At 35.3% G+C, this 20,285-nt stretch overlaps 2 protein-coding genes across 3 annotated transcripts; one reads left to right on the forward strand and one right to left on the reverse strand.

Annotated features, from left to right (window-relative positions):
* Window positions 1–3,502: 3,502 nt before the first annotated feature.
* On the forward strand, window positions 3,503–6,472 carry LOC107945242 (coiled-coil domain-containing protein 115). 2 transcript variants are annotated; one of them, XM_016879168.2, is made up of 6 exons: window positions 3,503–3,956; window positions 4,288–4,411; window positions 5,166–5,303; window positions 5,564–5,613; window positions 5,901–5,988; window positions 6,067–6,472. In XM_016879168.2, the coding sequence occupies exons 1-6, from the start codon at window positions 3,813–3,815 to the stop codon at window positions 6,165–6,167; spliced, it is 645 nt and encodes a 214-aa protein (XP_016734657.1). In that variant the 5' UTR covers window positions 3,503–3,812; the 3' UTR covers window positions 6,168–6,472. The 2 variants fall into 2 exon arrangements, with proteins under 2 accessions (XP_016734657.1, XP_016734658.1); XM_016879169.2 differs by having other exon boundaries at window positions 3,702–3,956; window positions 5,901–5,984.
* A 662-nt stretch (window positions 6,473–7,134) lies between these two features.
* LOC107945243 (epidermal growth factor receptor substrate 15) lies at window positions 7,135–16,708 on the reverse strand. Its single transcript, XM_016879170.2, has 13 exons — window positions 16,069–16,708; window positions 14,129–15,227; window positions 12,823–13,041; window positions 12,517–12,737; window positions 12,197–12,271; window positions 11,737–11,808; window positions 11,554–11,652; window positions 10,089–10,160; window positions 9,898–10,012; window positions 8,924–8,992; window positions 8,519–8,819; window positions 8,349–8,430; window positions 7,135–7,945 (listed from the first exon to the last, which is right to left on the reverse strand). The coding sequence occupies exons 1-13, from the start codon at window positions 16,201–16,203 to the stop codon at window positions 7,418–7,420; spliced, it is 3,087 nt and encodes a 1,028-aa protein (XP_016734659.1). The 5' UTR covers window positions 16,204–16,708; the 3' UTR covers window positions 7,135–7,417.
* Between the last annotated feature and the right edge of the window lie 3,577 nt (window positions 16,709–20,285).

Raw genomic sequence — 20,285 nt, forward strand, 5'->3', positions numbered from 1 at the left:
GACCCCTAAACTTTTCCTAATTTCATTTTGACCCTTAAACTTTCTTTAAATTTCACTTAGACCCCTAAACTTTCATTAAATTTCATTTTAACCCTAAATTTTCTAAAAATTACATTTAGCCCCAGAAGTTTTGCTGCATTTGTGATTTGGTCCTTCAGACAGGTTACGTGATTTGGGGCACCCACTTCCCAGATTTTCAGGCCACAAACATGGGTGGCTGCTCCTTCTTCACCCACCACCTGCAAAAAGGAAGCAAATATCAACTATAAAATGGGTTTAAAACCCCAAAATCAAACCCCCATGAATCAAAAAAAAAGAGAGAAGAAAGTTTCGAAAAAAAGAAAAAGGAAGGAAAAGAGAAGAGAGAAGGAAGAGAGGAGGGAAAGAGGAGAGCCCAACCACAACCACCGAGGGCGGAGGAGATCGACGCAAGTGGCAGCGGCGGTGAAAGAGGCTAGAGCCGAAAGAGGGAAGGAAGAAGAAGAGAAGAAAGAAAAAAAAAGAGAAAAAAGGGGAAAGAAAAAAAATAAAAAAATAATATATCGGGTCGACCCGACCCGGATTCAACCCGCGAACCGACCCAACAGGCCCAGCAGTAGCAGGCCAGCCCAAAAAAAACAAAGCAAAAAAAAGCAGCAAAAAAAGAAGAAGAAAGAAGCAGAAAAAAAGAAGAAGAAAGAAGCAGCCCACTTTGTGCAGCCCAGTAGCGTAGCAGGCCACTGCCCAGCCCAACAGCAGCTGACCCAGCAGACCAGCAGCAGATTCGGCCCAGCAGACTGTCCAGCAGGCCTAGGCCCAACGCCCAGCAAAAAAAAATAAGGAAAAAAAAAGAAAAAGAAAAAAGGAAAAGGGGGCTTTTGGTAATTTCTCATTTTTTTTTAAATTTAGTCCATTTATTTAAATATTATATTATTTCAATTAAATTAGCATTTTTTTAGATAGTTTTTAGAAATATTGTTACATTTATTTTACTTGTATTTTAAAAATAAAAAATATTTAATGCATAAGACAACAAACCGATTTAATTTTAAGTCATCGAATTCATTGCTATGTTGGGTGAATATCGATGGCTTATGTTAAATACGGGACGCCCTTCTAAAAAATCGAAAATATTCAAAATTCCTCGTATTTTAATAAAAATTCTCGTGTTTTATTAGGATCCCGATTAAAGATTAAATTGAATTGATTTAACACTAATTCGATGGTTTCATCGCCATATCGGGGTGAATATCATCGACTCGTGTTAAATACGGTATTTTTTTAAAGAAAAAAATCGTGTTTCAAAAATTTTCATGTCTTCAAAATTTCACGTGCTTCAAAAATTTCCGTGTTTCAAAAATTCGTGTTTTCGTGTTTTCAAAAAAAAATCTTGTGTTTCAAAAAAAAATAAAAAAAATAAAAAAAAATTCTCGTGAATATTTTTGGTATTATTGTGTTTTCAAAAAAATTCAGTATTCGACAAATTTAGTGTTTTCGTGTTTTCGTGTTTTTTGAAAAATTTTCGTGTTTTCAAAAATCTTTGTGTTTTCAAAAATTCTGGCGTTTCAAAAATTTTCGTGTTTAAAAAAAATTTACGTGTTTTCACAAATTTTTGTGTTTCACAAATTCTCGTGTTTTCAAAAACTCCAGTGTTTCAAAGTTTCCATGTTTTCAAAAATTCTCGCGTTTAAAAAAAATTCGTGTTTCAAAATATTCTCGCATTTCAATTTTTGTTTTTTAAATCGTGTTTCAAAAAATGTCGTGTTTTAAAAATTTTCGTGTTTCTAAAATTTCCCTGTTTTAAAAATTCCCGTGTTTCAAAAAAAAATGTCGTGTTTTAAGAAAATTTCGTTTTTTCTAAAAATTTTCGTGTTTCTAAAATTTTCGTGTTTACAAATTCTCGTGTTTTCAAAAATTCTCGTATTTTAAAAAAAAACTTTCGTTTTAAAAAAGAAATACTGCGCTTCAAAATTCTCGTGTTTTTTTAAAAAAAAAGGGTTCTCGTATTTCAATCGGATCACGACTAAATATTAAATGGAACTCGTATTTTTGAAAATTAAGACAACATGCGTTTAACGAGATACCAATTTTGGGCGTCGCGAGGGTGCTAATACCTTCCTCGCGCGTAACCGACTCCCGGACCCTAATTTTCTCTGGATTTTGACGTGGACCTAAAATTGTCTCTTTTTTTAAAAAAGTTTAAAAAAATTCTTCTAAAAAAGGATTTTATTTGGTGTCCGATCACACCTAAAAAAGATCGGTGGCGACTCCTCTTTTGTAAATAAAATTTGAAACTTTAATTTTTCAATAATCATTTCAACTAGCGCCTATTGCCAAATTTTTAGGTCGCTACAGGGGTTGTTCTACTCTTAACTTTCTTATTACCTCAATTTGACGAAGTTGTTGTTCTAGGTAGATAATTCATTGTCGTTTGGTTTCTTAGGGCCTTTATGTGTTTTTTTAGTTCTAGAAATTGCTGGGAGAATGAATTAGGGTTAGGGTTAGGATTTTGGGTTGTTTGCTCATCAAATGTTAGTATTAGGCATATGTTGGGTAGAGGGGGGAGGAATGTGGTATTATACCTATGTTGTTGATTATACCAGTTTTCAAGTGTCACTATAGGGGTTGTAAGGACGTGCTAGTTGAGGATAGCTTGTTTAGTCAACGTGCTGGGTGATGAGACTAGTGGTTAAAGTGGGATTTTCGGTGATGGCCTCCTCAAGACAAGTCATGTTATCACTGCTGATTACACCAATTGTTGAGGATTAAAAAATGTAGAAAGGGGGAGATGATAATTTACATGATGGTGAGGTGTTAAGAGTCATCAGAGGAGAAAAAGGAAGAAGTATATGGCATGGAAGAGGAAGGTTGAAGAGGAAGAAAAAGAAGAAATAGGAGAAGGAGAACTCTTAAGGCCAAGGATGGGTATTTATAGGTGAGGATGACCATCCCTTGGCACTAGGTCTTCGCACGTGTCTATGCTAACCTTATTGTAGATGATCACATAGAGAACATGATAGCCTTTTAGATGGGGGACGATGTGATTGACATGGATCAAGCTAGACTATGCAAAGGAGGGAATCAACACTTGCCCTTGGCGAGGTAAATTAGAGCTATACCATGTGTCAAGCACATATACATTTACAATGGCCATGTCTAATGGAGTGATGTGTGTAAGCAAAATCATCACCAACTAAGTTAAGACTATATGGGGGTGAGGATGGTGAAACCATTCTGGCAAGGTGCTGATAATAATACAACAGTATTGTTCAGCGCAAGTCCAAAATTTTAGTGTCATACGATTTTGGCTCACGAAGCATCATATTCATATCGGATTATATGACTAAGAAAAGGAAGACAAAACCGTGTAAAAGATACATACTTGGTCTGTAGATAATTGATTGTCAGTTCCTCATAATGAGCCCCATTCATTAACTAAATAATACTCGCAATCAAAGCTGCAGCTTCACTTTTCATAACAAAAGTCAATAAATTAAGAGTACATAACAATCAAATTCATCATCCTGATTGATGGGATAGTAATCACTCTCTCATATTCGACTATTTGGTTGTGTACTCAGTCAATATTGTTCATCGTCCCAAGGATATTGGGCTTGAACTCCAGATGGCCTGGCTCAATGTGTTTCTACATGTGTTCGTGGGCCTTTACCTATGAGTTTTCTAATCTATAGGCCTAAAGGATCCTATAATTGATGTAATCCATAATGCCCTGAATGTTTTAAGTTGCGAGTTGTGCAACTCAATCTCAGTCATACTGGGATTGGGAGTTGGGACTGTAAGGAGAAGAAGGTGGTATTTTTGGGTTTAGGAAGATGGTAGTAGATCATGAAACCCCAAGGTTGGAAAATGGGCAAACTGACAAAGAAGTAGAAGAGAATGCAAATGTTTTACAATTTATGGACTCCATGGACGCTTATTTGACCCTTATTCATTCTTTATCTTCGACACTTCGCCGGGTAAGAAACATCTTTTCTTTTCTTTTTTTCCCCCTTTCTCCGATATATTTGATTCGATTGATAAATGATGAAATTTCAACTTTGATTAGATATAATTAGTTCTTCAGTTATCAGAAACGCTTTAGACAATGAACATGTAACTCAGGGTTAAATTCATTACCAAGTGAAATAAGAAGATGCATTGATCCAGGCATCACCCTTTGAATCCTGATTGTTTTATCTACTTGTAGTTCCCTGTTTATGTCACCCAGCTTCGATCTTTTTTTCTGCTTTTGTTTTTCCCCAATTTTTTTCTTGTTTTGGTTTTAATAAGTAAAGTACCAAAAATCAGGGATGGCTGGAACTGGCAAGTGCTCGACATTCCATGGGTGCTTCACGGGTGAATACTGTCTTGTTGGACCATACGTCTCATCCTGCTGCTACATCATTGCTTGTAACCCAAGATGAGGGAAAAGGTATTTATCAGCTTTATCTACAAAAGCAATCAGATTCTGGTATAAATTGTTCGGCATGGTGCTTCAAGCAGACTTTGTAAACTAGACTGCAGAGGGTTATCTTATAGTAGTGGACTTGGTGTAGTCAATATTGTCAAGGCACCTGCACCTTGCACATCAAGCCTTTTTTGACAAGGCCCATTTGACCTGGCGCGCCACTAGATGCGCTTTTTTATAAGTAAGAAAGTGATAGTATTAAACTCTATATTTCTCAATACTTGAGTATTCAACTATAGACATGGACCATATAGAAATCATGCTTGTTGACTAATAAAAAGTTTTCTTGTTTTGTAGATAAACTAGACCACAGTTTAGAGTTTGTCATTTCTTAAGCTTTATACACACACAGAGAAACACACACGTACATCCTGGCACATAGAAAACTCACACATATACATATTACACTTTACTTCACTCAGGCCAATACATTTTTAGTGCCTTGAACCTAAGCCAATGTAAAGGTTCTAGTGCCTAGAGTGCTCCTCATGCCCTTGACAACATTAGGTGTGATTGTTCTGGTGGCACCTGCATGTGGATACTTGTATATGAATATGAAAATGATTTTACTCTATTAGGTTTTACTGTTTTAGACAGCTAGATCTAAAGCCCCTTGTTATTGAATTCTCATTCATATTGAAACATATGATTATGGGTTTTACCTGTTCGTTTACCTTTTTGCTATTAGGAATTTTATTTGATTTATGATCTGTAATAGTTGACTCGGGCAAACCACACTTTACATTATGCAAATGGGCATCTTCTAGTAATGAGAACTCCTTGTTGGGGGAGAAACAATCTAGCCAGGACAAATTACATCCACAACTGCGACACAGGGGCAGTACCGAGCTTTATGGTATGTTTTGGCCCTCTATATAGAAGTAGACACTCTCTTTGGATGTTAATTATATCACGAAGACATACAATCAGCTGAAAGTCTGAAACTATTTGCAAAAAAAGAAAAAAGTGTTTTGGAACTATTGTTGTTAGGTTCATTCTTAGGTAATCTTTAAATTGAAACCAAATGATAGGAATTACAGAATTCCAATTGCAAACCATAATTGCTCCTTAATGGTTTGGTATGTTTTCTCACATTTTCCTTCTGTCTGTTTTAAGAGGAGAAGACCTCATCTGAGAATAAAGCTTCACGTGAAGTTGATGACCCAGTAAGTATTCTATTTCTACCACTCTTGCTCCATATTTGTTGTTGTTTTGCTTTCGGTTTCAGTTTCAGTTTCGCAGAATGCTTATTTTAGTTATTTGAAAGTAGCTGTGATGTATCTGTTTTAGTAGTTTCCAGGGCCAACTAGAAAATCCTCTTTCTATGATATATTTGTTAAGGAAGCTTACATGATAGGTTTTCCTGTTGAATTTGATTGTTTTCAAGTAGTAAATTCAAATATAGAAACAATCACATGGACTCATTTTGGAAAACTTTGTGTCTCCGGTTTAGGTTCAAAAGGAGAGATCTAAATCACTGTCAATGTTTGGAACTCTTGTTTCTCCAAAGCTTCGAGCCGCACAGCTATCATTTGAGGCAGGTGTGAACTTTTAGGTCAATGCTTTTGAACATATTTCAGTACAAGATGAGACTTAGCTTACAAATTGTATTATTGCAGCACTAGAGACACTTGTAGAGATAGCGAACATGCGCTCGGAAATGCTATGCGCTTTTGATCAAGTCAACATGAAATTGGAAGGCAGAAAGGATGAAAAATAGTTGTTTTCATTCTGGTAACTCTCCACAATGTTTATTATTCCCCTTTATGTTATCCCTCCACATTTCTTTTACTCTTCTAAACTTAACAACTCAGACATTCTTGCCAATATTTCAAGAAAAAAGAAGAGTTGTATGTATAGTTCTGGGAGGGTGAATGTGCTGATAACAGGATTTAATTCTATGTTTGTTACATTTATCTTAGATTTTGGAGATTGTTACTGTATAAACTAAAACAGGAGGGGTTTTGCCTGCACCCTATTCATTGTAAGTGGGTTTAATAAACATAATCTATTTTTCTGTTTTAACACGTCATTTAATTTTTTTTTCAAATTCAAATAATGGATTCTAATTTTGATATTTGTTATTCAAATTCACAAATATTCGAATCTATTATATGCCATATTTTTAGCACAAATAATTTATTTATTTTGAGATAATATTTAATGTTTATACATTAATTGAAATTTTAAAGCAATTTGATTGAATTTTTTTAAAAATGCAAATATACAGCACTGCATGCTAGTATCATATCTTATTTAGTCTTATTCTGGTGTGACAACAAGATGTGAATTTAATCGTGGTTAATCATGTATTATCCCAAGTTCGAGAGCTATGGCAATAAGAAAAAAATATATATATTTTTAAAACCACATCATAAAATGCATTATTGGGACTGCAATTGTGGGCATGACCAATAAATAAGTTTTCGCCCTTAGTAAAATTAATGAGGAGTCCGGTTATGAGTAAAAAGGATTCCCATCAAGTCAACAACTTGTGCCATCGCTATGATTGAAACACCGAAAAGCTCACAGTTCCACGGCAGATTCGCTGCCTGCTTTATTCCATTCAAACTCTAAACCATAAATAGGTTAGCTTCCAGCAGCAGCATATCAAATTATTTTCTAACAGAACATAAAATTATCACCACGCAGATTACAAAAGCAAACCTACCATGATAATCAGCTACTTAAAAGGAGACTTTTTTGTGTGTGTGTTTATTATTTTCCAATTACTATTCTGGCATGCCAACACCCCTCAAAAAAATGTCGCCATATAACAGAAAATACAGCACAACTTTACAACAATCCAATTCCATGCTGCAGAATATTAAACACAACAGCACATAGTAAAAAGGTAGGCAACCAAACAAAACCTCAACAAAAACAGGAAAAGGTGTATAAGAGCCCGAGGGAAAATTACTTATCTTTTTTCTTATCATTTTCTTATCATTTTAACTTTTGGATTACCAATTAGAAAGCACGCCAATTATCAGAACTTTTCTTCGGACTCTGCTGATCTGATGAGACTTTAAATGGACCGCTGGAGCCAAATGGATCTGAGTCGTCAAAAGAGAACCCATGGCCAAAGTCTTTGCTGCTACTTATGGAGTCAAACCTCGTGAGTGTCTCAGGTTGTGGGGAAAATCCACTGCCAAAGTCTTTGCTATTGTTTATGGAGTCAAACCTTGAAAACCCGCTGCCAAAATCCTTGCTACTGTTTATGGAGTCGAATCTTGTAAGCCTATCCGGTTGCTGTGAAAATCCACCATCATGCATGCTGAAGGAATCAAACCTTGAGAAACTGTCAAACTGATCCCTTGATGCCTCACTGAACCTTGATGGCGAGTTCCCAAACTTGGAGAGTGGAGTACTGGGAACCGAGTCTTCAAATGTAAATGGGCTCTTCTTATCATAAAAGCTTTCTGCATTTGGGGATTCTGTTCTTGTGTGTACATCAAAATCACTTGATCCAAAAAAGTCTCTGGCCTTGTCCGAGTCCTGCCATGTGACATTAAAGATCAAGACTAAATATATTTCAATACATCAGACCAAGAAAGGATCATAACAAGCACATCAAAATATTTTGAACACACAAGAATCAGAGTTTATTGTGGGTAAGCTAGGTAAAGCAGCCAGATTTATGCCTTGTGACTAAAAGCTCTGAACATAAGGTTTCCACAATGTGACCTACATGCAACTTGACAAAAAACTTAACAAAATATAAAGAGTTAAGACATCTATTAAGTTTAGACTAACCAACAAAGTATCCCAAATTACTTTTACCCTAGCACCACCATACAGGAAGGGTAAAAACCATTTAAGTCGGAATTCTACACAAATGATGAAGCTACCATCTTTGTAACCTAAAAACAAAAATGTGCTTCAAGAAGTTCAGGGTCACCTTGGTATTAAGAGAATTAAAACCCCACACAGAGTCCATATCATCATTATCAAAGGTCCCCCATCCTGATTCATCAAAATTTCTGTCCAGAAAAAGAGAAGGAATTTAACAAGAAAAAATGAGAAAAAAAAATGTCAAACTCAATAGTTGATAAGTTTATTCATCCATACTGTTGTCTTTCTGCCTCTGCTTCAGTGCTCTTTCCAAAAGGGTCATCAGAAAATGGTTTAGATGGGCTTTCTACAGAGTTTCTATCAGTAGGACTACCCCGAGGACTTCTAGCAGATTCATCTTCACTGTGTGTATATACAGACTCGCTCTCGATGGCACGTTCACCAGCACTGAAGAGATTGGCAGTTTTTTCATCAGCATAGGAAGTGGAATCAGGGGTCAAGCTACCATCTGGAGAAGCTTTTCCTCTCTGAGAGACAGTCCCTTTTTCCACATCAATAGTGAGCTCATTGCCAAATCCTGAAGTTTGAAAAGAAAAGTCAGATGAATAAAATTGTTACAGAACCCCACCAAGTTTCACAAAACTTTATTTGCAGTTCTCAAACAGTAAAGGAAGGAAAGACCTTCATCTTCAAACTTATCCCACTCTTCGTCCCAGAGTGCCGCTCCATCTGGAACTCCTGGTTGCCAACCTTAAATAGGCATTGCATATGAAAAGGACAAAACAATTAGTAAATGGAATTGTATTTACTTCAAGAAAAACTAAGGGTCATTCCAAATACAAAACAAAGATAATAGGTATAAGAATTAACATCCATCAGAATTCTCTTTCTTTCTATTAAAGTGACTAAGATGATCTTAAAGATCATAAAAAAAATGAAAACAAAAATTTTACAGTTCCATGCCAAAAGAGAATCTAAACCGACATTAGCATCCTAAATGACTGCAAGCAGCCAAAGTATAGAACTTTAGCTCTGAAGTTTTGAAAAGGCATAAATGAGGTAACCCATCCATTTGCTGCCTGTTTTTATTGCCACTTTTCAACTAAACATGTATTTTAAGAAGTCAAAAGGAAAGAAGAATTGGAAAGCAGTGTTAAATTGTTTGTTTAATAGATCCTATTGCTGTCAACGCTTTATGAGGAAAGTCGCTTTGGAAAAGTTTAAGAGTGAAATAATTTGACCTTTTCCAATGGAAACATTTTACTTACGACTCAAACAGCTTAAAATGGAAAAGCAAAAATTGAGGGTAAGGATCATGGGGGAGTCACCATGTACAGTCAGCAGAGACCAAAGACAAACATAGAAATTAAGGGAATATGAAATGATATCTTGACAAAACCATGAAAATTACAGTAGATAGATCAACAAATACAATCATAAAAACATGCTCAAATAAAATAGTACCTCCACAGATTCTACCAAGCTAAATAACTTTTGAAAGGAAGCATTGAACTCAAATAGGGCTTTCAAGATCAAAGAGTAAAATGCAAGGATAACACCAAACACAATGATAAGAACATCATACTACAGTGCAGGTCTTGACTCAATGGAAGTTGTGAGGAAGAATTTTCTTTCTAATAAAAGCTAAAAGGTACCCGTGGGAAGCTCAATTACTGCAGCTGACTTAACATCATATCCATGTTTCTTGCATCGTTCAGTCAGGGCCTTCATTAGCTCCTCAAGATCTGACTGTATGCGGTCAGCACGGACCTAGATATGCCACAATGCCTCAGTGTCAGAAAATTCTACTCAATCTCCATGACTTACTTGATCAGTTTAAATTTACCTGAAGAATACCATCTGCACTGCCCCCCTGTTCCATGTTAACAATAGCATGATGCAACTCTGTCTTCCTCCCCTAAAAACAAGACAATTACAAAAGTTGGTGAAATAAAGAAAAGGGGTCTGTAAGGGATTTTAAGATCAATATACTACATGATAACAACAGCTAGTAGGCAAAAGGTTGTAGCCATATGTCAACTTAAGGAAACAATGGAAGGAAATAATGGACTGAAACAGAGATATAATTTTCGGATGAAAATAAAGGAAAAAGAAAACAAGAGAACAAAGACTTGGACATGTTATATAAAGCTTAAAGGTTAACAAGTCATCTCTTCTCATCCTGGAAAAAGGTTGATGCCTCGACAAACACTCGAGCATTAAGATGAAAAAGTCAACATCTAGATATTTCAATCAGGAAAATTTATGTGACAACCCCTCCTTGTAAAACAAAGTGATGTTAACCCAATAGAACAGTTTACATGGGTCAAAAACCTCAAATAGCCCAAAGCAATGTCAAGGCGAGTGCCCAGACACTAAGGCGCAGCTCAAATGGCCATTACCGCCTCAGGCACTTCAAGGCGAGACGACTACAATTAGGTGAGCACCTGATGTGCTTTTCGGGCACCTTTTTTGCAAAGTCAGGCGCAAAAAAAGCACACTTCACTGAAGAGACATTCCATTCTCCTGTTTATTTTTTATTTTTATTTTTAACTTTTAAAAGAAAAATATAATAAATCACTTTTTTTAATTAATTATTCGCCTAATTCTATTATACAAAAACCTAGTTAACTCTTAAAAGCAATGTTGTTTGAACCAAACCGGGAACTGGCCGGGGTACCAGTCCGGAGAGGGGTTTTGAACCGGTTGACCCCAGAACTGTTACGGACTGGTTGAACCGGGCAAAAAACCAGTTCAACTAGGCGGTTGAACCAGATTTTTTATTTTTTATTATTTTATGAATTTTAATAATTTTTTAATCAAACTGATTGGACTGAAGAACCAGTGGTCTGACCGATTCAACCACCAGTCCGGTTTAAAAGGATTTCTTAAAAGTTAAAACTTTTCAAGAGAAGATGAAGATGAAGGAAATTTAGAGCTAGTTTCTGACGATGATATTCAATTCCATTCTTATGGTGTTGTATTTTACAATGCATTAAAATTATTAAAATTAAACTATTAACCAATGTTTTGAATTTATAAATTGAATTATATTAATATTCATCTTTCTTTTACTAATTAATTAATAAATGCTTATTAATTATATGTATTCGTTAGATATGTTTTTAGATACATTTTACATATATATATTTATATGCTAGCACCTTGGTTTACTCAGGTGAGCACTTTTTTGCACCTTGCATCTCAGGCTATATAGAGATCCTAGCGCTTGAAGTGTGCCTAGCACCCTTAACAACATTGGCCCAAACCAACTCAAGGTCATTCACGCATAAAGGGAAGAGTAAGGCTACCTGAATCTCACGAAATTTTGCCTCTTCAACTGTTAATTTGGAAGCTATTTCTGCAACTTGCTTGTATTTCTCTTCATATTTCTTAGCCAACATTTCAGCCTACAGTACAAATAGTCAGTCAGAAATCAATGACATTATGTCCAAATAAATGAGACAAACACTTTTACAGATTTTTGGTAGTACCTCACGCTTATCTGCAATTGCCCTTTCTGTGATTTCATTTAGTCTATTATCACATCTGCTTTTATAAAGGACCTGAAAATAAGAAAGACAAAAGTCGTATAATGATGGTTGAATTTTGAAGTTCCAAGTTTCCCGAGGCATGCCATACAATTCGACTCACCACTTACTTAAATTAGGAAAATAATTAACCAGCATTCAGGCATTGCATTTAATGAGAACAATGTTGAATTATTAATGCAATGTTAAAAAAGGGGCCCGGGGGGGGGGGGGGAGAGAATTGTTTCAGTATGCTGAAGCAACCTAACAAGCATATCATGCATGCACTGTTAATAGTCAGTCATTCTAGTTCCTGATCATTGAATAAGATCCTTTAGTACAGTTCTAATCAAAATGAGATTTTTTTTCCAAGCACATTGTATTTCCAGAAAATACGAAAAAAAGTGAAACAGAAAATGCTCACAAGTTCCTGCATTTTCTCACGGTAGAACTCAAGCTTCTCTCTGGAATCCAAAATCACCTTTTCAGTTCCATCAACCTGCTAAATTTCAAAGAAACAAGCTCCATATTGTTATTCAGGAAGGAATATAAAACCACTGAAACTCTAGCTTAGTTAAAAAAATTTCTTTACAGAAGTGATAAAAAAGCAGTCCTCAAACTCTCACCAAACCTGTGGAAGAATAGAGAAGGAAAAAGTGAAGTGGGTACGCACCCACATGTGTGTGTATGTACCAGAGAGAGAGAGAGAGAAAGTATTTGAGCTTTATCTAGAAGATGCCATGCCTTTTTTCCATCAGCCATTACATCTCCGGCTGCCCCATTCTCTAAATTTTGTCCATTGTTATTGGGTTGGGTTCCAAAGGAATCATCCAACACTGGTTCTCTTGGTTTTTGTTGGTTGGACATTGTAGTAGTATCAGCAGAAGCATTGGGGCGAACTGGAGGTTTTACACCAGCTGACGGAGTGATTGTCTGAGCAGCCATCCCCGACTGATGTCCAAAACCTAACAGCAATAATTGTTTTATTAAGAGAAATCTAGGATGACAAAATGAGAAGGAAAATAAATTAGAAGCGATCCTAACGAATACCAGGATTGGGACCCCAAGCTGCATTTCCATATGAAACATTGGGTTGGCCTGTCATGGACAAGAGTGTCTCATCAAACAAAACATCTCTAGGGAGTGCAGGTGGAAGAGGACGGCCTTCCCTATACCGTTCCATCAAATAGAGAGCAAAGCAGAACTCTCTCAAAGATAGCATACTATCACTATCCTGATCAGATAAGTCCCAAACCTGCTTCAAAACCTCTGTGAAAGACAAAAGCGACAATGTTAAATATGTTTACCCAAGTAACAAAGGTCTCTGCTCCAACAGGACCAACCATCGAAATATTTCAAAGAAACACTGCACTAATAGGACTTCTTCAGTAAGTATGCCAAAAAATCAGTGTTGTCAAGGGTGAAAGGTGCATTCTAGGTGCTAGAACCTTATATTGCCTCAGGCAGATGATGCAAAAAAGCATTAGCCTGAGTGAAGTAAAGCACAATATGCATATGCATTCGTTCTTCAAAGTCTACATGTGTATATATAACATATACAGCTTAATATATATTGTAAACTCTAAAGTGTGGTCTAGTTTACCTACAAAACATGCAACTTTTTTTATCAGTCAATATGCGTGATGTCCTTATGGTCAATGTTTGTCGTTGAATACTAAAATATTGAGAAGTATAGAGCTCAAAATTATCCATTTCTTACTACTAAAGGTATATCAAATGAAAACAGTGAAAAAAAAAAGAAATTAAAGAGAAATTCAATCAGGTGGGCTTTCTTTTTGCTTATTTTCTTATAAAAAAGTGTTTAGGTGCACCAAGTGTGTGCTTGATCAAATGGGTCTCACCTAGAAGGGTCTGAGGCATTTTTTTTGTATAATGCTAACGCACAGGCGCACCTAGGCGCATGCCTTGACAACACTGCAAAACGTTTTAGTAGAAAGAAGGATTCATGGAATGATACCATCTAAAAATACATAGGCATCATCAGTTTACCACCTTAGCAGAAAAAAATATTTTCACTACCTAGACCCTACAAGAATAAAATCTTAAACCAGAATATTCAAAAACAAACCATTTATTGATATAATTCCAAATTATGATGATAATATTCACAAATAAAATTTTGAAAAATGAAAACATAAAAGACATCAGACCATGAGCACAATAACGAATTATATGTTCTCAGCATCTCAACAATGGTGAAATTCCTAACACTATTTTTTTTATTCATAAGAAATCACCATACATGTTAAACTAAATAGATAAACCATCTATGTCATGCATAGGTTCATATCTCAGAAACTTATTTGGATAACAACAGAATAAGAAATTATCATACCTCTAGGTAGCCTCCAACTCAAAAATAGATTCCTTGCCTGCTCACCAGTTATTTTCCCATCTCTGTCAGTGTCCACTTCCATGAACACTTTCGTATATTTCTGAACATCAGATTGTTTCATTTTTGGCCATGGAGGCTGGGAACTATTTGGGGCAGCATTCACATTTCCAGCAGAGATTCCTGATGGTGTAAAAGAGGAGCTTGGGGAAGAAACTGGTTGGCCTTGGATTGGAGACGAGTATGGCCTTTGACTTTGACTACCAGCAGAATGCATAGAGAACGTACTTTGCAATGAATCAAGAGAGTTGGACTTAACTAAGGGTTGGGCCCCACTTGAAACTGGTGTAATCCCTGGTGAGGCGGGTGCACTGTGGGGAGAAAAGGTTTGTGTAGATAATTCTTGTTTTGGTGTAAACGAGGTTGCAGAAAATGCATCACTTCCAAATGCCGAGCCAGAAGCAAGCCCATTTCCAGAAACAGCCAATGCTTTAGAATCATTAGCAGTAGGCTGGGAAGACATTGAAACTGCAGCTTGTGGCCTTGGTGCTGTTGATGGAGCGACCCCTCGTGGCCCAGTTGAAGCTCCACCAGGCCTTCCAGAAAGCCAATTGCTAGACATATTTTGATTTGTTAAACTGGGACCAGTAGCAACGGTGGGCATGGATTGATGTGAAAGTGGAGTAGAACCAGCAGGCATAGCTTGAGGTTGACCAACTATATTACCTCCCCTAGAAAACTCTGGAGCTGCAATACCTTGAGAAGGGTGCAGGGCAGTGGCAGCAGGCATTGTTTGTTGGGGTCTCATTGAGAGGTTCTGTTGAGATGGAAAATGTTGCTGGCTCATACCAGCATTTGGAACTCCTGGTCCTCTGAACCCAACACTTGGAGAGGATGGTGGCACAGCTCCACCCATCTGTGTTGTGGCAGGAAAATTAATTTGCGGAGCTGGAATTTTTGCTGCAGCAGGGCCATATAATGCTGCCTTGACAATGTCTGGTGTTAATTCACGCCTTTGTGCTACGGTCACAAGCTTGAGAGCATTAAAAAACTCTTGCTTGCTCAGGAAACCACTATGACTTTGGTCAGCATATGCCCATATCTGCAGTCATAGGATAAATTGATATGAATGGACCCATAATATCAACTTCCTTGGCCAAATAGGTTTATACAAAAACAGAGCGTATAGGTCACAAGAATCGCTGTAAGATATGTACAACAAGTTACACGTGTACTAATCCAATTCAAATCCAGAAATAAAAAATTCCAATCCCTAAACCATGCCATTCATTGCGTGAAAATCCACCAAAGACCACCAAATGCTACAGAAAGTAGCGCAAGGCTTAAGGCATTGCATCTATTATTTCATCAGAATTAAAATGATTCTTTGATTTTTTTACTATATCGAACTATAGATGTAGTGATCTACAACCCATCAACTTGTAGCCTCCCGTATGTGTCAGAGTAACAGACAGTACATTAATAAAATCTAGAACAAAACAACAGTCACTTGTTCAGCAGCTAACAAAGGCAAGATTCAACATTTAAATCACAAAAAAAAAGCTAGATAAGTTCCTATTGCAGATGTATGATATTGTACTTCCAAGTGAAACTACGGCCAAAAAGACAAGTATTTTAGCACTCTGAAAGCTTATTAATAACATCCTCGAAAAAGTAGACAATTGAAACCTTTCAAGTATTTGATAAATTCTTGACGTACAAAGAACAAAACCCATAAGCAAACCACAAGTTGGTTAAGAGAAATCTGAAGTAGGAGAGTGATAATTGTAGAAAAAGAAAAACAGCAGCCAAGTCTTTAGGTTTTATTGAGAAATTTCTCCAGGTTACAACTAAATACAATCTAACCTATATTCGGAAAAGGCGAGTTCCTAGAGATCCCGATTCTGATAAGAAATGAAATGTAAGGGGAGAAACAGAGGGACCTGAGCGAGGACTTGTTTGGACAAACCGGCTCCTTGAAAGAAAGAAACAGCCTCAACTCCACTAATTCTGCCATCCCCATCTAAATCTGCTTTCTTGAAGTAAACTTCGAATTGATCCTGAGTTTGCCCCGCCATATAAACGCCCGCAAACAAAGAATTGAAGCGAATTCTGAACTAATTGTATAGCTCTCCTAGATCAGGCTAGGAAAATAAAATCCAGAACAAGATCACAAACTCAAGTACAGGGAAAATACAACAGGTTACAAAAAGAATCGAAACAATTGAATCTCGAAATAGGAAATACAATTTGAACAATAAAAGAAAAGGAAAGAAAGTACACGCGATAAAACAGAGAGAGTGGATATAGAATGGGAGTTAGGGTGTTTGGTGGTGAGATCGAGGAGAGGAGAATGAATAGCAATAATAAAGATGAAGGTGGAGAGAGGAGAAAAGCGATTTAAACGACTACTGCCTAAATGATTCAATCTAAGCACTGGGTGAAATAGGAGAGACAATCGGAGTCAATTATGATGTGGGCTTGGTGGCATGGGAACCCAACTGCAATATTTCTTGGAGTCCATTACCATCTACCTCCACTGATAAAGCCCAAAGTCTAAGCACATTATTAGCAAACAAATGAAATCTGGAATCGCAATGGAGCCGGTAGCGGCGGCCTTTATTTCACGTTGCTGCACGACACTACGTTTATTTTTTAAGTTTCTTTTTTACCACCCAATTAAATAAAATTATAAGATGGTGACCTAATTTTTTAATTTTTTCTTTTTTTTTTTATCACGAGCAGTTAAATGGCTAACTAAAAGATGACGCAGCAGCTTTTAAAATTGATTTAGTACTTAACATTTATACATTATGTCAAATTATTTTTGATTCTAAAAAGTTTAACCCTCTAATATTTTCACATTGTGTAATTGGTCTTTTTTGCAATTTTACTTTTCTTTATAACCCTTTCACCTAAAAAGCTAAAAAAACAAATTTATCAACTAAATTTGATAGAAAATATCCCAAAAATGGAAACATCCAAAATCCAATATAATAATTTTCATATTTTCTCTTCTTCTTTTTTAAGATTAACCCTCAATGTCAAAAAGAAAAATAAAACTACAAAAAAGACCAAATTAGACAATGTGTAAATGTTGAGGGTTAATTTTTTTAGAATCAAGACTAAATTAACACAATGTATAAATGTTGAAGGTTAAATTGCTATTATGTCAATATTAAAAGATGTCAAGTTATTTTTATATCAGTAATTTAACAACTAGTGACTACAAAAGAAAAAAAAGTGAACCAATCTTATTACTTTGACCAGAGTCTCGTTTATTTTTTTACATAATCCTTTTCACCCACATCCATTTTTAATTTGTTAATGAATATATGTTTTGGAATATATAATTTTTTATTGTCGATATTATATATAATAAGAGTGACTGAGTTTAGTGTCAGTGTTACAGCCAAATACATAACACATTAGTAATTTGACTAAAAGATTTGAAATTGCATAAATCAAAGTAATAATCTATTCTATACATTAAGCATTTTGTTGAGTTAGTGTCACAAGTCAATCAGGCACCAACTCAATTGGCTAATGATAAAAGTACCATTATTTTACAAAATAAGTTATATCATTTTATATATTTTATACATAAAAATAGAAAAATATATATTCATATATAACAGCATTTGAACCCAAGCTTTTATAATCTTCATCATTTATACTTTACCATTCAACCAAAAATTCATTTTATCATTTATATCAATTTGGATCTTGACTCAAACGAAGCTTTAGATGATTCATACCAGTATATTGCACCATCTACCTCATTGATTCCTATTAGTTTGAACATGGATGATCAGTGCTACAAATTTCCAAATGAACAAGAAGATATTAATGATTTTAATGATCCTAAATCTGAAGGAGTTCCTAATGTCAACAATAACGACGACGAAGATGATTGGTCATATTATTCTTCATCTCCACGAACCTCTATCCCACATGCACAACATTGACATAAATGCAATTAAGGCATTGGAATTTTCAGAATATCTTGACATAGTGTCCAGCTATATAATGAGTTCAAATGAAAATTCTAAAGAGTTATATGTAAGGGCACAATTTCCATCTAGGGATGCAACTATGGTAGCCATCAAGTACTACAGTATCAAAACTTGTGTTGATTACAAAGTTGTGGTATCTTCGCTAACTTTGTATGTTAGCGAGTGTTGGAAGTACAAGAATGGGTGTAATTAGAGAGTTAGGCTTACGCTTAGGAAGAGGACACAAGCTTCAGAGATCCAAAAATGGAACGGAACCCATGCACTTCTGTTCAACTTTCGCAAGATCACCAGAAATTAGATTAAGACTTAATTTGTAGTTGCATTATGCCATTGGTAAAGGCACGCACTACTATTCCAGTTATTGTTATGATTGTCAACGTGCAATCTCGATATAAGTACACCATCAGTTATCGAAAAGCTTAGCATGCAAAACAGAATGCCATTTCTTGATTGTTTGGAGATTGGGACAACTTTTACAATGAGTTGCCGTCATTATTAGCAACAATGCGACAATTTGTACCAAGTACTGTGGTGGCATTGCGAACCCTCAATGCATAAGATCCATTCAATCAACTAGTGGAAGGCATGAAAATATTCCACCAATTACTTTGGACATTTGATCCATTGATTAAGACATAGCCAAATTGTAAGCCCATTGTCCAAATAGACAGGACTTGGATTTACAGTAAGTGTAAGCAGATCCTTCTAGTTGTTGTTGCTTAAGACGGGAACTGAAACATCATTCGGTTAGAGTGTGATTGTGGAGAAAGAAAACATGGAGTCTCATTATTTTTTTGACAAACTTATGATGGTATGTTATTAAACAACATGGTATATTGATAAAAGCATAATTTCTCGATTTAATTGTGATATTTCTCCCCTTAAATTATGTTATTTATGTTCTTAATTATATTATTTATACTTATATTTTATTTATTATTGATTTAGAAAGTAATTAGAAAAAAATGAGCTTAGACTTTATTTTTTGGCAAATTTTTGCGGATTAGACTATCAACACAACACAATTTCAATATTTTGGTCATAACTTAAGGTATAGAACTTCGTATTGGGTCCATAATATACCAATTCAAAGGAAATTGAAAAATCTAACCAAATTTGTCTCACAACTCAAGCCCAAAAAAATTTAGGAAGGTATTCAAAAATGGCCTAGAAGTTTGAAGCTAAAATTACCAAGAAAACTAGAAAAATTCCACTTTAGTTAATTAAGGGAACTTTTGTATTTTCTCACACTATAAATAGACATTATTAAGTTAAAACGAAAGGTACTTAAACATAGCCACTCTTAGTATTATTTTATTTTTGTGCTTTCTTTATTTTATTGTTTTCTAAACTCCTCTTTTCTAATTGAAGGTTAATTGAAGTTTGATTCAATAAATTCATAAAACTTATTTTGTGCTTAAATTCTTCATTATTCTTTAGTATTCATGTATCTTCTATTATAATTATAATTTTTCAAGTATGTTAAATATCTTACTAGTATTTGATAGCTTAGAATGATTGTCTTGTTAATTACAATAATTAAATTTGTAATTATTTAATTCATTTTAATACTAGTGACGAACTGCATAAATTATTTATGTCATAGTTTATGATTATGTGGTGTGGATGTGGATGTGTGATCTAGCTTAAATTAACCCTATTGAGGTAATTTTTTTTTGTTAGAATTAGGTCTCTCTTGATCTTAATGCAGCCGGTAAATTAAATTTTTGGCCTTAGGTTATAAGGTTATTTATTGGTTATGGAAGTAATTTCAAATGAGTTATCTCTTGGTTATCAAATAAGTAAGCAGAGATTGGTTATCTGGTGTTAAGTCAACAATTAAAACTAATTTATTAAAGACATTGAAGTTATCCTTGTATTGATGATCGAATCTATGAATTAAACAAATATTTTACCTTTAGCTAGAGCTTTTCCTCATTGATTTTATCAAATTTTTATTTACTACTTTTTCTTCTCTTTTTTTTGGTGAAAAATAGAAACAGAAATACAACTCAAAAAAAAAACCTAAGAGACACTAAAAGCTTTATCTTGCTGGATAGCCGTAGCCACCACATCATGACGTACTTCAAATATCTGGAGAGGAGTCTGCTAAGAAAGACTAATATTTGCCAATTGGTCTACAA

The sequence above is a fragment of the Gossypium hirsutum genome, chromosome A01, assembly GCF_007990345.1.
Source record: "Gossypium hirsutum isolate 1008001.06 chromosome A01, Gossypium_hirsutum_v2.1, whole genome shotgun sequence".
Taxonomy (NCBI): Eukaryota; Viridiplantae; Streptophyta; class Magnoliopsida; order Malvales; family Malvaceae; genus Gossypium; species Gossypium hirsutum.

What these genes read in the sequence shown, in the direction of transcription:
- LOC107945242 (XM_016879168.2), top strand. Translation starts at nt 3,813, where the DNA reads ATGGTAGTAGATCATGAAACCCCAAGGTTGGAAAATGGGCAAACTGAC. An exon ending in TATCTTCGACACTTCGCCGG is followed by an intron (nt 3,957 to 4,287) that starts GTAAGAAACATC and finishes ACCAAAAATCAG; the next exon opens with GGATGGCTGGAACTGGCAAG. An exon ending in CACGTGAAGTTGATGACCCA is followed by an intron (nt 5,614 to 5,900) that starts GTAAGTATTCTA and finishes TCTCCGGTTTAG; the next exon opens with GTTCAAAAGGAGAGATCTAA.
- LOC107945243 (XM_016879170.2), bottom strand. Translation starts at nt 16,203, where the DNA reads ATGGCGGGGCAAACTCAGGATCAATTCGAAGTTTACTTCAAGAAAGCA. An exon ending in CCAAACAAGTCCTCGCTCAG is followed by an intron (nt 15,228 to 16,068) that starts GTCCCTCTGTTT and finishes CTATGACTGCAG; the next exon opens with ATATGGGCATATGCTGACCA. An exon ending in GTGCAGATGGTATTCTTCAG is followed by an intron (nt 10,013 to 10,088) that starts GTAAATTTAAAC and finishes TGGCATATCTAG; the next exon opens with GTCCGTGCTGACCGCATACA.